General features: G+C 45.5%; 1 protein-coding gene across 1 annotated transcript in view; it reads left to right on the top strand.

The window, feature by feature from the left end:
- Positions 1–7,946: 7,946 nt before the first annotated feature.
- Positions 7,947–15,727, top strand: part of LOC119372071 (eukaryotic translation initiation factor 4E type 3) — a 29,128-nt gene continuing 21,347 nt past the window's right edge. The window contains exons 1-4 of the mRNA XM_037642526.2: positions 7,947–8,096; positions 10,019–10,094; positions 10,637–10,792; positions 13,513–13,579. Coding sequence (XP_037498454.1) covers positions 7,972–8,096; positions 10,019–10,094; positions 10,637–10,792; positions 13,513–13,579 — 424 coding nt within the window. The 5' untranslated portion in view covers positions 7,947–7,971. The remainder of the gene's footprint in view (positions 8,097–10,018; positions 10,095–10,636; positions 10,793–13,512; positions 13,580–15,727) is intronic.

Raw genomic sequence — 15,727 nt, 5'->3', positions numbered from 1 at the left:
GGCGCACGCGCGCCTCGCGGACGGGCCGTCGGAGGCAGTGGCGCTGGGCTAGCGAGCGTTGGGGTTTGCAGCGTGAGCGACAGCCGCGCCACCGGAGAGAAGCGGGCGAGGTCGCCGCGGCCGCCGGGCGGGAAAAAGGAATCTCTCTTGGGATTTGGCGGCTGGCGTGGACGGCGGCTCCCGCGGTGGGTCCCGCAGGGGGACGATACCGCGGCTCGTTCCCCTCGGGGCCCCTCGTAGTGGCGAGTCGTGCGTCCTCGCGACGCCGCATTCGCGGTTATTGCTTGTCGTATGTTATGGTGTATTTCATGTGTTACGTTGTTGAGTGTGTGTTATGTTATCCAAGTATTCATTGTCCGCGTGTAATTGTTTTAGCGAGTGACTAGATTGTAATAAGATTCGGCCGACGAGCTCGCCGAATGTAAAAGCAGTGTGTAATAAACTTGAATGTGTTCGTTGAACCGACCGCGTCTGCTGTCTTCCATGTGCTCTGAGAGCCGGCGATAATAAGAACACACGATCACAGATCCCACAACATGTACAAGTGCATCAGCAGCATTGTGACCAATCGTCATAGCTCCATATGAGCTTATTTGAAAGAGAAACACCCTTTTTGTTTTTTGACTGCTGGCATGTTGCAAAAGGCAAGCACACCACAACTTCACAGTTTACCAGCATCTGTTCGTCATTTCTAGAAAGCCTCCAAATTTCATTGCATTGCATCTCAGGAATAAAGAAGAAGCTTCTGACCACTTGTAAATGTCGTGTGTTCAAAATTCTTGCGAAATGGACACAAGCTGCTGTGAACCATTTGTACTGGGGTGCAGCATCGAGTGATAATCATGGGGAACAAATTTCGCGTAAATGGTTGTCTCTCACAAACCATGTTAATATTCACGAGCATCGAACACCTATTTTTCCTAGATGTGCCCACGATGACTTGACTGATGAGAAAAGGCTGTGGCTGGAGGAAGGTCGTGATATGCGACCTTATTTTTCAAAAAATATAATCAGAAGCAACTGCCTTTTTTTTTTTCTAAATTTTTAACAGGTTCCGGTGGCCATCGAAAGCTCCAAGAAATTGTGCATGCGCCTTCACTTCTAAAGGATGTAGGGCAGCTTTCCGCAGGCAAGCAGACGTACAGCGGTGAGAATTTTCATTGCCTTATTAATCAGTTTGCCCCCAAGACTTACCATTACAGCTCCTGCAGAATGAAGGCCAGGTAACGGCTTGCAAACACGATCATCAAATTGTCATCTGGTGACAAGATCGCGCAAAACTCGCTTGGCATGCAGCCTTACCTGTATGAACCGAGGGGGAAAGCGGCAGATGCGGAGCAATCAGCGCACTCGGCATTAGAACTAAATTCGTACGCAACAATGCTGAAGAAAGAGTGGTTTTTGTAGATGTATAAAATACTTTGATGTTATAGTGACCAGACGGGTATGTGTGGTGGTGTGTCCGTGATTAGATGTGTATATCAAGAAGTGACTCAAGAGGTGCCACATACACATATGCATAAAAGCATCATTTGTCGACCCAATAAATCCAGTTGAAAGTTTCCGCTTGTGTTTGTATACAGTTCTGTCCTCGTCTTCTAAGGGGTAGCAATGAAAGAGTGGTACGTATGCATGCACGGTTACACATGCTTTGCGTCGGCAAATCAATTTTTGCATTTATCTGGTTTCAGGCGCCACTGAGCCTCTTCGATTTTCCCTGTTCGGGCAGCCCGACGGCAGCCCGAGGACTCCTTTCGGTCGGGAAATGGCGACAATCACGTGTCACTGTCACGAGGAGCAAGTCTCTCGGGCAAGCTAGCTTCGGGCAGCCCGAGGCTGCCGCCACAGTATCACAATCATCGTCACGCTAGCGCACTCGCATTCGCTCTTTGTCGTCTGCTACATGGCGGCTTTGGCAGACGAGTTCGTTGTGCTGCTACGAGCAGTCGCAGAACTGATGCACGCTTACGACGGGATTGGAGCGGGAAGTGATAACGTGGAGCATCACACGATCTGCCTATTGTTCAATATATTTTAGGGCAGAGTCGGTAACAATGAAACGCGCATGATTGGGCCCATGTAGAGGTCTCTTTTCCCCCAGGAAGTGAATGAGGGAACACGAAGGGTGATTTAAGTGCAGGATTTTGCCCTGCTAAGCAGCCTAGTTACTGACCAACATGGTGTAGAAGCAGATCAAGAAGCATCCCTTCTAGAAGTTTTTAGTGTGGCTCTGTATTGGCTGGCCACCTAAACTTAGCCGTTCTTCTAGTTGTGACGCGAAATTAACGTCTGCAACGTAGACATCAGGACTTCCCCTCGAGTTAGCTCAACCTGCCCGAGACCGCATTCAACACTAGCCTCCCGGAAACACCAGCGTTGCAACACCGCCGACATCGACGTTGTGCCAGAACTCCGACTTCTCGCATCCGATCGTCGTGGACTCAACGCTGCCGGTCATCACACGTATGCCTCCATCTATTTATGTCTTCGAACTTTCTCATCAGTAGTTCTACTGCTTGTTAGTTTTGTGTAGTTTTTGTAAGCTGATTTATTGATTTCGTATGCGTTTTGTTAGCTGGTATTAAGTGTTGCACTAGATTCCTTGTGCTGCAATATCACTAGAGTAACGTTTTGTTTCCAACACACCTCTCCGACCTCTTCACTGTCTCTGCTTTCATACGGAACGACCTAACCTGCTGTCATTCCAGTCGCCTACTTAACGCTGGCGACGCTAGAGTGGCAGCTTGTAACAAAGTGCATAAGCATCTATGGGTACTGAATGAGAAAGTGTCTGTCCGTCACATAACACTAATGGTAATAAATAAAATCTGAAGAAATTTCTTGTGCGGCACTGGGGAACAAACTTCACGATACGAAAGCAAGTGCCCTAACAACTGAGCTACCACCCTTTTTTTTTTCTTGCTCAAGGTACATCACTTCAATTTTATATATTTAAAAAAAAGGTACTGTCTATGGTGCCGGCAGAGTAGGCTGCACAGGATGCTGCCAGCATTTCATCTCCATTGGTTGGCTGCAGTCATGTGACCATTCTGTCGCACCAAGAGCAGCAGCAGACATGAAAGCAGGCAGTTAGCATGCTGCTGGTATCCTGTTGATTGCATAGCGCACGTGGTGCTTCAATAAAACTTCCTCTCGGGCTAGTTGGTGTTGTATCCCAGACATCATATTTTTAGCGCAAACAGGAAGAAAAAGAACGAACTGGCTGAGAAGAGAAGACAGTGCACAGGGCAAGCGCTAAACATCAACTGGTTTTATTTAGAAAAAGCCACGGAAAAGACAGATCACCTAAAGCGCATGCGCACGGTCGTAGCATAGCTAATCAAACATCACAAACATCAGACAAGCATGGATGCAAAAAAAAACGCCAGGCCTGCGCGGAAAGCGCAGCACAGTCACAGCGAAAGCTGGAAGAGTGGCATTTCTAGAGCCCGTTATAAACTCTCCTGTGGCTACTAATACAGGTACATTAGCAACGTGCCCACTACGCCACGAAGCGTAATTTTTGGGAAGTTGGGAAGCACCCAGCACGACATTATTCGTTGTTCTGCGGAGAAACGAGGTACCATATGTAAGCGATTATGTGCAGTTTGTTGGTGCGGCGGCTGATGACGATGAATAATTATGGTTGCCCCCTTTGTAATGGGTTGGAAGCTTTAAACAACCCACTAGTTACGTAATGCATATTGTGTGACGCCCGGTCGTTATGTAACTGTCCCACCACGCTTTATAACATACGTTAACCGGAGAAACGTGGAGCGAGAGAGAGAGAGAATTGACTTTATTGAGACCCTGAGGAAATGAATCATGGGAGCCTTATCAGCTTCCTTGGCAACCAACAGAAGTGCACTTGCGAGGAACCCACTACGCTATAAATCATTGTAATTTTTGAGAAGTAGGGCAGTAGGCACTGTGCCATTTTTCGTCATTCTACAGACAGCCGTGGTACCTGCTAAACGCATGTAAGGCATTATGCGCACTTTGTTGATGCTGTGCGTGATGACGATGAAGAATTATGGCAGAGCTCTTTATAATGGGTTGGAAGCATTCAACAACCTACTCGTTGCGCAATTCGCATTGTGTGACGCCTGGTTACAGAATTCGCGTTGTGCGACGCTTGGTGCTTATTCTACTCTTTTACCACGCTATATTGCATATGCTAATGTGGTTCGTTCCCGACATGAAGCCTGTATAGGACCTTTTTGCAAAGCAGTTTCAAGCACCGGCATGGCTCAGAGGTTAAATACTGGGCTCCCACGCAGAGGGCCCAGGTTCGAACCTCGTTCCATCCTGGAATTTTTTTCTTATTTAGTTTTTTTTTCTTATTTCGAGCGATACTGGTTACGGACACCAGCGGCGGCGGCGGACAACTACGGCACCAAAAACGGCCGGAGAAATGATCTCATAACAGCTTTCGCTGTAAAAGAACCATGCCAGGCCGTACTGTGAGGTGCGCAATAGGCGTGGTGTATGCCATACCACTATCATGTGGGAAGACCTACATAGGTCAGACCGGAAGGTGCATCAACGATCGTGCGCGGGAACATGAGCTGTCCTTGAAAAATGGTAGTAATGCGCATTTACCGGTTCATTGCGCAGCCTGCACGTGTGCACCGCGGCTAAGCGAGATCAAGAATCTGGGTAGGGGTGGTGATACCTTGGGAAGGGAGTTGCTGGAAGCTTTCCATATTAGGAGCAAGGGCACAGAGTGTATTAGTGATACGTCTATACATTTGTACGGCAACGAGTTCAGATTATTCATGTCGATGTTTGATTAGCTATGCTACGACTGCACGCATGCGCTATAGGTGATCTGTCTTTTCCGTGGTTTTTTCTAAATAAAACCAGTTGATGTTTAGTGCTTGCCCTGTGCACTGTCTTCTCTTCTCAGCCAGTTCGTTCTTTTTCTTCCTGTTTGTGCTAAAAAATATGTCTGGGATCAAAGTTTTGCATTGCCACTGTGCTGTATTGCTGAGCAGCATATGCAGTAAGTGAAGACGGTTTCGACCGACCGCCGATGGCTTCCCTAGACGACCCCACACCATGCCGGAAAGACTCTTTGGCATGCGCGCCGGCTATGTCAGCTCCGCTAGAACAGCCTCCTGGTGTGTCCAGTGTAGCAAAAGCCACGTTCAGTGTGGGAGATGAGTTCACAAGCTTTACAGCAGCTGTTGTAAGCATCTCTGCTTGCTGACGAGAGTTTTTGAAGGTGAGCGTGTAGTAACACATTCTCTGATCTAATTCAGATTCACGACGCAACTGCACAGGCTATGTATGATCATATAGTCAAGGCTTTCGGCGACTGGAACGTGCCGTACATAGAGAACATGATAGGATTCACAGCTGATGGGGCCAACGTGATGATGGGATCAAGAAACTCTCTAATGACGCACCTGCTAAAAGACATTCCTAATTTCTTTGTGATGAAGCGCATCTGCCACTCCTTTCACCTTTGCGCATCATATGCGTGCGAGAAGTTATGATATATACAACTATTTCCACTCAAGCCCCAAGTGACAAGAAAAACTGAAAGCTTTCCAAACCTTCCTGGACAGTAAACCTCACAAGGTGCTACAGGCAAGCCAGACAAGGTGGTTGTCTCTCTACTCCGTTGTTGAAAGAGTGCTGGAACTATACGAGCCGTTGAAGCGTTTTTTTGCAGAAGAGCTCAACACATCTCGCCTATTGTCACCACAGACAATACTGCAGCGTCTTCAAGATCCTTTACTCAGAATAAAATGTAATTAGAGTTCTTAGAATTTGTTCTTCCTATTTTTACCAAGCTTAACCAGAAAATGCAGTCTGAATTCCCCCAAGTCCATAACCTGAGGAAGACGGTTGGTAATTCTCTCCTGACTATTTATGACTGCTACCTCAAGAATTCGTATTTTAAGATCCACACCAATTGAAGATATAGAGTTCAGAAATCCCAGCTATTTCCTGAAGCTAGAAGTGTATCTGGGAGCGAAAACGTGCTCACTTCTCAGAGAGAATAACGTGTCAGCACAACATCTCGAAGGCTTCCACTTGAGGTGTTTTAACTTTTCTATCGAAAGTGCCCACCAGATCCTTTCCAGATTCTCTTTCCAGGACGAAGCAATCAAGCTCCTTGAAGAGCTTGACCCTTATAATGTGAAAGATAAGAAGACCTGCAAGCGCTCCACTCTGAATGGCGTGAATTGAGAAGCCTTGAACATGAACAGTCTGCAGATGTGGATGTGGAAACATTTCGGAGGGCGTCCCTGAAAATGCGACACGTAGACGACACTCCAGCATTTTCACATTTATCAACATTTGTGTTTTCGTTACTTAGTTTGCCACAATCCAGTGCCGCCGTGGAACGAATATTTTTCAAGCGTCACTGTTCTGAAGACCACGCAACGGAACAAGTTGGGTGCAGCGACCCTTGCCGGCATCCTGCATACGAAGCGCATGACTTACGAGTCGGCTTGTTTCTCTTTTGATGTCACCAGTGGACTGTTAAAAAGAATGAACAGTTCAATGTACGACAAGGTCGATAAAGGGTGAGGAACCGTCACTCAGTGGAAACTTATTTAAAAAGCCAATAAACTTTGTGAACCCGACAGGTGATTGCAAATAGTGAAGCCCTTCCGCACAAAGAGAATTTATGAAGAGACACTACCGCGGCGACAAAAATTAGTTCGTCCGAGCACTGAGCAAAGGAATGTGAAGCATGAGCACCACTCACGTTTCCGACGACGACGCAGCGGCCGTCTCCGACGTCTTGAAGTCGTGGCAGTTGGACCCATCCGCTAGTCACGTCATTGTGGGCGTCCACCAATGTATAGGCTTATTTAAGCTCGTCCCTTGTTGCAAAGCTTATGCCGTTAACAAGGTAGTCCTTAATGTCCGTGAGCTCGATGCGAGCATAACACTTCACACACAGCTTCATCGCTGCTGAAGTCGAACGGGTCGATGCCGCCGCAAAGGTGAACCTTATGTTCGTTGCGAAGTTTTGCCCGACCCCGGAGGTCACGCGTGTAGGCACTTGCTACACTCCTATTAGTCTCCTCGTTTGCTGATTTCGCGATAATGCCTAGCCTGCCTTTGTCTATCTCCTTGAGCACAAGGATGGACGCTGCGATGTCACGAAAGAGGAAATTAAAAACAAAGAAGTAACCCTCACCTTCGTTACCTTCGTCAGTCAAGACACTCTAATGGCTGCTGCGCACGTGCGAAGTGCCTGCACGTATGCACATGCGTATGCACGCATTTGAAACACAAAGCTGCTGTCAGCGGCAGATACTCTTGACTGCCAGTTCTCCGTGGATGGGCAAATCTGTTTTTTAGCCACACGAGGCACATTTCTCCACCGAAGATACGTAATCGAGCAAGCAGTTTGGCACCCTTGACAGTTCGTTTGACGCAACCGCCGCCCGCCGCTTTGTTTGCTGTACTGGATTGGACCGACATCGACTTTTTTACTGGCTTTTCAAGTGTCGTCATTGATCACGTGCTGTTGATCAGCTGTTGATTATGTGATAACGTTTTCGTGCTTTAGGTAAGGCGGATAAGGTTACTGCTGGTGTTTTCGTGCGGTTTGAAACAATATTGAGGGGCGTTGATTGAGGGTGTCGTAGATCGCCGTACTAATCGCTACGCGTCTTACAGAATTTAAACGGTGCGAACAGCCGAAAGTTGCCTTCATCTCAAGCGACCACGGCATTTTGTGGCCTACGTCGTCGTCGTGGGCTTTTATTAGTAAGGAATGCAAATATCGGCCCTCTTATGCATGAATGCGTTCCAGCTGATTACAGTCAATTTCAATTCTAAAGTCGTTAGTCGACCGTGTCCCCATCCGCGGAGGCGTGACGGAGCACTTCGCGTCAAATAGCAACGAAACCGAAACTACCACTTGAGAGAGAGAGAAGGCGAGGGCTAGTTTGCTTGTTTTTCACGTCACGTGCGTTTGCTTTGGCGGCTCTGCGCAAAATGGCAGATGCAGAGGTAGACACTCGGCGCTCCGTCGATGACCGCTGCGACGTAAAACCAACAATGCCTGCCAACGGTGAAGAAGGCGTCCCGCTACAAACCGAGTGGACCTTCTGGCTCGACAAGTGAGATATTTTTTCTTTTCTCGTCGGCGAACTACGAGCGCTAGCGCACGCCGGAGTGCTTTGCGCGTGAGCAAGCAGTTTAGGAAGGGAGGTTTGTGTTTACAACGCAGCAACAATGCCTTGGGCAGCAATGACGCGATCCTAAGCGCCGCCCAGGGCAGCGGCCGATTCGAGCGGTGTGTGAAGCAATAATTTCTAGCGCTGTCTGAGGATTGGACATGAGAAAAAAAACAAGCCTCTATCGAGCCTATTTTGACGAGGGCGTCACCTTGACTTTTCTGCTAAACTCAAGAGTGCGTGAATGCTGTCGAACCGTTTTCTCTTTTCTTTCTTTTTTTTCTTCTTCGAAGCGATGGCATGCGCTCGCGCTAAACAAGCGCAAAAATGCGTTGTCAGCGCGCTCGTGGTTTTTACAACGTATTGTTCGCGTTTCTTTCCTTGTCAGTTATCAACCGTTTAGCAGTGGTGGTGTGCGCTTTGTACTGTATTGCGCATTGCTGCACGGTTGCATTGTTTCGGCGTTTGTTTCGCCTTGGTTGTCTCGTAATACCTGTGTCACACGCTGCACTGCTCATCGCGATACGCTCGGTCGGTATCGAATTTCTCTACAGTGAATGGCGCCCACCTGCAGCCTGCGTAAAGGAGCCAATCGGGATCGAGTAATTCAATCCGGATCGGGCCCGCTCGCGATCGAAAGTGACCGTGTGAGAGCGGTGTAACATTTCCAGGGCGACTTTTAGACGAGTGTTTCGTTTAGCCCCAGGAGTGCATTTTAAGGTTTTCTTTTAATTTTTATTTAGTTTGCCCACGAATCGAATATAGTGATCCCTCGAGTAAAATTGTCACGGTGGGTTTGTATGTATGGTAACGGAAACCTCACGTTGTTGCCACAGAAAAATATTTCGAATTCGCGGACCAACATCTAGATTTCTTTTTTTAACCTTTGAGAACAAATATTGCAGCCTGCCAACTTAGTTAAAAATATCGATGTCCAATGAAAGTATATGTATAAGTGCAAAAAATTACAATACCTACATGAATAAAATTACATTACCATGCACAGTCTTGGGCTTCAAGATCGCAATATTGTAAATCAGTTGCACAATGTTTTCTTGAATGGAAGCTTACCAAATTGTTCTAATTATCTCACTGAAAGTAAGCCGCGCATTCGAAGAGAAAAGCGCGCAAGGTCACGACGCGCTCGTAACGTAACTTCTTTCCCCCGTGCCATTCCTCCCTGCTTAGCTTCCAGCGTGCGACAAATCTCTGTAACTCCAATCGTACTTGACGGATTCTAAAAATTTTTGTGACAGTTGATTCGTGAGGCGATAAACTTTTTTAATAAAGCCATTCAATGGTTACTTAGAAAAGTGTTGCAGGGCCCCTTTAAACATGGTGCTGCCTTCACCAGAGTGATCTTGTATAGTAAAATATTTCCTCCAGAAGTAATATATCAGAACTTCAGGTAACAAGAATGGATAATTTACCATTAGCTCAGTGTTCGTTGTCTCTTTGTTGCCACTAGTGCACAGAAATGGCAAAAGCGAGTCGCGTTTACTAATGTACACTCCTTTTCGCAAAGGGTCAATCTGGAGCCAGCGACTAAAGAGTGCCTCGTAACCTTATCATGGCTGTGGCTTGTAAAACCCCAGAATTTACCTGTTAAATTTAGTGACTGGGATCGAACCCGTGAGCTCTGCACTGTGGTACCTTAATCGCGTATATTTTTTAACCATGATTCTGTTGTTTTTGAAATCGCTATGAATCCTGCAAAGTCTGACATAGCTTGCACACTAACGCAGCATCATAAGGAAAACTAAGTGTCGTGCAAAATCTGTAGGATCTGTCATTTGCCATCTCAGAATGATCTCCCTGTTATATAGAACTGGAAATTGAATGGGCATTCCTGGCTTGTCTTACAGGACGGAAGGTCGAGGCATCTCGGCTGCGGAATACACGGCCAGCCTTAAGAAAATCTACACTGTCAACACTGTGCAGGTAGGCTAAAAAACTCGCATATGATTTTGCTTTGCGTCTTTAGCTGCGTGGCGATGAAGGCAAAGTATAAAGCTTGTCAAGGGAACAATGACTGGTGCATACACAGCAAAGTATGATGCATAATATCAGGCTACATCTAAGAATGCTGTCCCTCTTGTGCCACAGTGGTGCATGCCTATTCTGGAGGATTGGCCGGGAATACACACACATCCACTTTTGCGCATAAAATGGCTAAATCAAAGAGGAGGCTGAATATTATATGCCATTTGATTGAGAGGTCAGTGTGCTTCTAAGATTGATATGAGTCAAATAGTTCAGGTTTTCAAACCATGACATTGTCAGCAACGAAATATTACAGATGCCGAGTTGTCTGTGAGCTTGGCAACACATCTCATAGCCAGGAAGTTGCCATGGCAGGTGACTTAATAGCCGTACCTTTGCTATATAAAGCAGTGGGACGTCAGGAATGGGTTAGGTGGGTGGCCAACTTTCAACCAGCTGTACCCGTTCCCGATTTTCAGCGTGGTGTGACTTCCGTGCAGGGTTTCTGGGCAGTGTTGCACCACATACCAGATGTGTGTGAGCTCGGCTTGCGGCACACCTACCACCTAATGAGGGGACAGCGACGGCCTCTCTGGGAAGACCCCGAAAACCAGCGTGGAGGCACCTGGCGCATCCGGTGCCACAAGAAGCACACGGTAAGCGGTGCTTTCTCTCGCTACCTTGGCATTTTGGTCGCACTCAATTCATCTCTTACTGAGAGGAGTAAGATATTCTTTAGAAATCTCTGTGCCTTATTCAGACGAAAGCCTTAAATGCCTCATCAAATGCAGAAAGTGAGCGTTGGCATCAACAAGACTAATGCAAATTATCATCATCATGTGATGCCAAAATTTGTGACGTCGTCATATGACATTGTCGCTTGGTCAGAGGTGGGCTGACCCCGGAGGCACTGCAAAACCGCGTGCGGTGTAGAAAGCTTTCAGGAGGTGGGTTGGGATTAATGCAGTCGGCTAAGAAGTAAAAGGAGATGGCTTTCACCATCGACTCGTCTTAGGTAAATGCATAAGGGACCGTGCTACTTTTACGTACAGTGTCAGGTTATGTGAGGTTGTAGGCTGCATAATCTTACAAAACCTTCTAATGCAGCATTTGTGGAGCTTGCATTAGTTTGCATAGAATACTTTCACCAGGGGAGCTATTCTCGATGTGTCTAATGGACATGTCCATTTCGGTGAGCGCATTCAGTTACTCGAGAAAGCGGTGAGCCGCGACGTCATTCAACACGTCGACGCACTGAACCCACTCAGCACAATCTCAGCGTAAGAATTTATAAAAAGTGGACGAAATGTGCAGTAACAGAACACTTAAACAAACTTGACAAGTCTTTCCTTGCTATAAACGTTTCTCGGATGCTTGAGAGCAATGCAGGCAATGCGTACCGACCTTCACAGGTGCGTTAAGTGGGCGGCTGCATTAATAATTCGAGGGCTAACACAGTCACATGATCAGAGTTCATACATGGCCTCAGAGATTTGCACGGCCAAAAGTGGACCTCTGGAGGATGTGTTGGTTGCGTTGAAGCGCATTCCGTCCCTCTCATTTGTGCCGAGAGTTGCAAAAGCTCCGCGACGTCAAAATGACATTGCGGAAAAAGAACCAGAAACGGAGTGCGCTGCTCGCTGAGCTCTAGGCAATCAGCGGCGGTAGAAATGAACATTCCACTAGGTGGGCACATCGAGAATAGCTCCCCAGTAACATGTTATTTCCTCCAGCTTAAGTTTTTCCGTCCATTCCATTCTTGCACATGTGCCAAAAGCTTTGTCGTAAATAACAAATCTTTCAGCATATGCAAGAATGCGTAACGTGAAGTGCTATTGCTGAATATTGAATCACAAATTGCTGGTTAGCATTTGAATGCTTTTTTACATGCACTGCCAAATCTTCAGATTGTGCCTTCTTTGTGAAACGAATGACAACATTTAAGGGACACTAGAGGAAAAAATATTTTTCTTGTTTTAGTAAAGCACCCTTTAATAATACCAAAAGCACCAGTCTCATCTCGAGAAGATGCTAGGTAAGCAAGAAAACATGCGGTAAAGAAATTCTGGAGGCGATGCCCATCGCCAAGTTCCCACACCGACTAGATGTGGGAGTGTAGATTTTGAAGGCACCTACTAGGGCCTACATAGCTTTTAATCCACAAAAAATGAGGTGCATTATTCTCCTAAAGGGCTAGAGGCTTAAGCTACCAAGTTTCAGGAAATTTTGTCGACCCAATGTGGGGGGGCCAAAATGTGAAAAAAACAAAAAAACACTGAAATCTGTGACTTCACACCAACATTCATGGACAGAAATTTCAGCGTGAAGTTTAAAAAGACCGGTGCTTTGTCCATCGTGTTATCTTCGATTTATAAACCTATGATGGTGAATTTAATTAATGTTGAGTTTCGAAACAGTAATTTATCAGCCTGAACTGATTCATTGTTTCCTTTTGTGTCTCTCGAGCTACAAGGTATCGCACGAGCATTCTGACACTACAGCAAAAATGTAACAATTTTACGCAGCAAAAGTGAATGAACGAAACTGAATGAAACCCGCATGGCAGTATGGGCTGGGTTTGTTTGCACCTGTTTGTTGCAATTAATGGCCAGAAACAAAACTTGGCTCACCAAATGTGCTGTTCATTTTACCGTGAAGCTGTGTGTGATTAGGCAAAAGCAAAATTAATTCGTTCTGTGTATGCAAATTGCGCATGCGCTGAAGAAATTGGGCAAGCACCACTTCTCACAAATGGTCCACTAAAAATGAAAAAAGTAATCCGCGGGCAAAAACGTACGTGCCACAGAAATTGGGCAAATCCCACTATTCACCATTGGTCAGCTAAAAATGAAAAAAGCAACGCACGGGCGGCAAAAAGCAATTAGGATTTCTGGACAGATGTAACTAGCAATTGAGACACACTTTAATGAACCATCGGGATTAACCCAGTGATAAAACACCGGGGCCGCACATTTCAGCTTCTTTCGATCACCATCTGTACGGAGTGCTCGGGTGGTGATTTTTTCGTAATGCACGAGCTCGTTTTGGTTTCCGTGGTTTGTCGTACTTTAAGGGGTATAGTGCAAGCACGCATGAGTTTACTTTGGCAGAGAAAGTGAAATGTGTTGGCAACTGTGTCCTTCACGAAATAAATTGACCGTTTTTTAGTTAAAATCTAGAACAGTAATAGTAGCAAGGTACAAAAGAGATTTATAGGCATAATTTGAAGGGTGAGCGTTTGGCTCATTGAACTTGAATGAAGAATGTATGGTATACCCGTTTTTTAAAAAAGGAGATGTCTGCTGCATCGTTTGCAAATCAGTGCCTAAATGAACGGTCATGTGACTAAATGCACGAATGACGCCTCTTGTTGCAGCCAGCAGTGTGGAAGGAGCTTATATTGGCTGCCATCGGAGAACAGTTTGCAGAAGATGTGCGGCCAGGTGAGGACCGTTTTGTTGTCTTTTCTCACCCCCCCCCCCCCCCCGCTTTGTGTCAGTGATTTAGTTGAAGACTTTGAGGGACACTAAAGGCAAATATTAAGTTGACGTAATTGTTGAAATAGCATTTGAGGAACCTCGTAGTGCTTGTTTTTGTGCCAAGGGAATGCTTATTTCGAAAGAAAATCATGTTTTAGTGGTCATACCGTTAGCGCAATTCAAACCGCCCAGCTCTGTGAGCAGCCTTCAGACATTGCATGCGACATGCGTGCTCTTTGCTGCCCTACAGCCGACCGTTGCAGAGAATTTAGCGGAGCACACCTCGGCAAAAACGGAAATTGCGTTGTTCTCCAGGGGAATGTCAAGTTCTTTTCTGCATGAATCGGACGGAAATGCACAAGTTCCGTTTTGTTCCGTCTTGTATTGCATTGAAATGTTCACTTGTAATGCAATAAAATGTTTTTTTTTTTGTCATTGGCAGTTTGAGTACTTGTGATTAATTGTACTGAAGCCCTACTGTGTCATCAGGCTTGTGTTCCAAAATGCCCTACTGGTGGCACGAATCGTGTCCTATATTTTCCTTAACTTTTCGATTACTCAAGCGCTGCTGCGTATGATATTGACATTTAAACGTTCTCAAGAATTGACCTTTCCCTCTGACATCAAATGTTATTTGCCTTTAGTGTCCCTTTAAGGGTTTGTGGTAGGGTAAATCGACCAGAAAGCCAATTTTTTTTATTGCAATACTAAAAATTAATACACATTATGCAGAGCAAAACCATGCACTGGTGGGCACTGGAAAACTCGAAGCCATTTATAAGTGGCGCCAACAATCGTGCCTCCTGATATGTAAAAATGATGGACACGAGTGTTTCTCTACATGTTGTTTTCCATCATTTCTTCTGTTTGTATGTTGTATTATGAGTATGGCTAGATCAGTTAAATATATTCAATTTCTGCCATTTTTATGAGCTGCAATTGCAAATTTTCTAGCCAGAAATGTTTTGTAATGCATTGAAGCATAGTAGTTCGGTCTTGTTGTCAGCACTTTCCGCATGTGTTTTTTTAGCATGACATTGTGTTTTTTCTCAAAATCACTCATTTGAAATTTTTAGAATCTTGAGGTACCTTGTCTAGAGAGTTATCTGACTGATTACGCTTAAATTTTCTCAGAATATACAGAAATATTTTGTAAATCGTCTGAAGCTAACACATTGAAAAACTGTGTTAGAATTCTTGAAAACAACACATTAATTGGAAAGTCTCTCTTATGGTGTGTGACAAGTGAGGGTGAAATTTTTTTTTTTACTTGTGGGATGAATGAGATGTATGTGTTAGTGAAAAGTCAAGGTGTTTGGAGAAGTCATTCCAGGGAGTCAGTCTAGCTGGTCTTCTGGCAACGGAGAGTGCTTCATTAGGGGCATTTAGGGCGTGAAATTTGTCCTCAAATCTCAGTATTAATGGTCTAATGGCGTTTGGCTTATTCGTGTAGTGTATAAAAAACGTGTATAACGTGTATAAACGTGTATAAACGTGTTATTCGTGTATAAAAAAACAATACACCCCACGTGAACATATACTGCAGGAATTCCGCACGCTACAAGAAACGTACCAAACTTACAAAGAATTTTATACGGATGGTTCTAAGACGTCTGCGTATGTTGGAAGCAGCGTTGTAGGAGGAATACACGAGCAAGTAGCCAGACTGCCGCAGTTCGTCTCTGTCTACACCGCTGAATGCTATGCCTTGTTGATGGCAGTAAGAAATATTACTAGCTCAAAACATAAAAAAGCAGTCATTTTTACAGACTCCTTAAGTGCTCTAAGAGCCCTAAATCCTCAGTCTCAGTATGAGCCATTTACAGGTGATATTCTAAATATCCTTTCTCACCTGCCTGAAGACCACACCATACGCATCTGTTGGGTCCCGAGCCACGTTGGTATTCCAGGTAATGAAAGAGCGGACCAATTAGCTGCAACGGCAAAACACATGCATCACTCAAAGATCAACATACCCGTTAGGGATGGGATTCATGCAGTTCGCCGCGCCATCACCTCACATTGGCAGCATCAATGGAAATCACAACATAACAACAAGCTTCATCTAATTAAACCTGTCATTGGTGAATGGAAGACGTGTTTTCACCAAGA

This window comes from Rhipicephalus sanguineus, chromosome 10 (assembly GCF_013339695.2).
Source record: "Rhipicephalus sanguineus isolate Rsan-2018 chromosome 10, BIME_Rsan_1.4, whole genome shotgun sequence".
Taxonomy (NCBI): Eukaryota; Metazoa; Arthropoda; class Arachnida; order Ixodida; family Ixodidae; genus Rhipicephalus; species Rhipicephalus sanguineus.
Note: the sequence above shows the minus strand (reverse complement) of the source record. Positions and strands in the feature narration are given on the sequence as shown.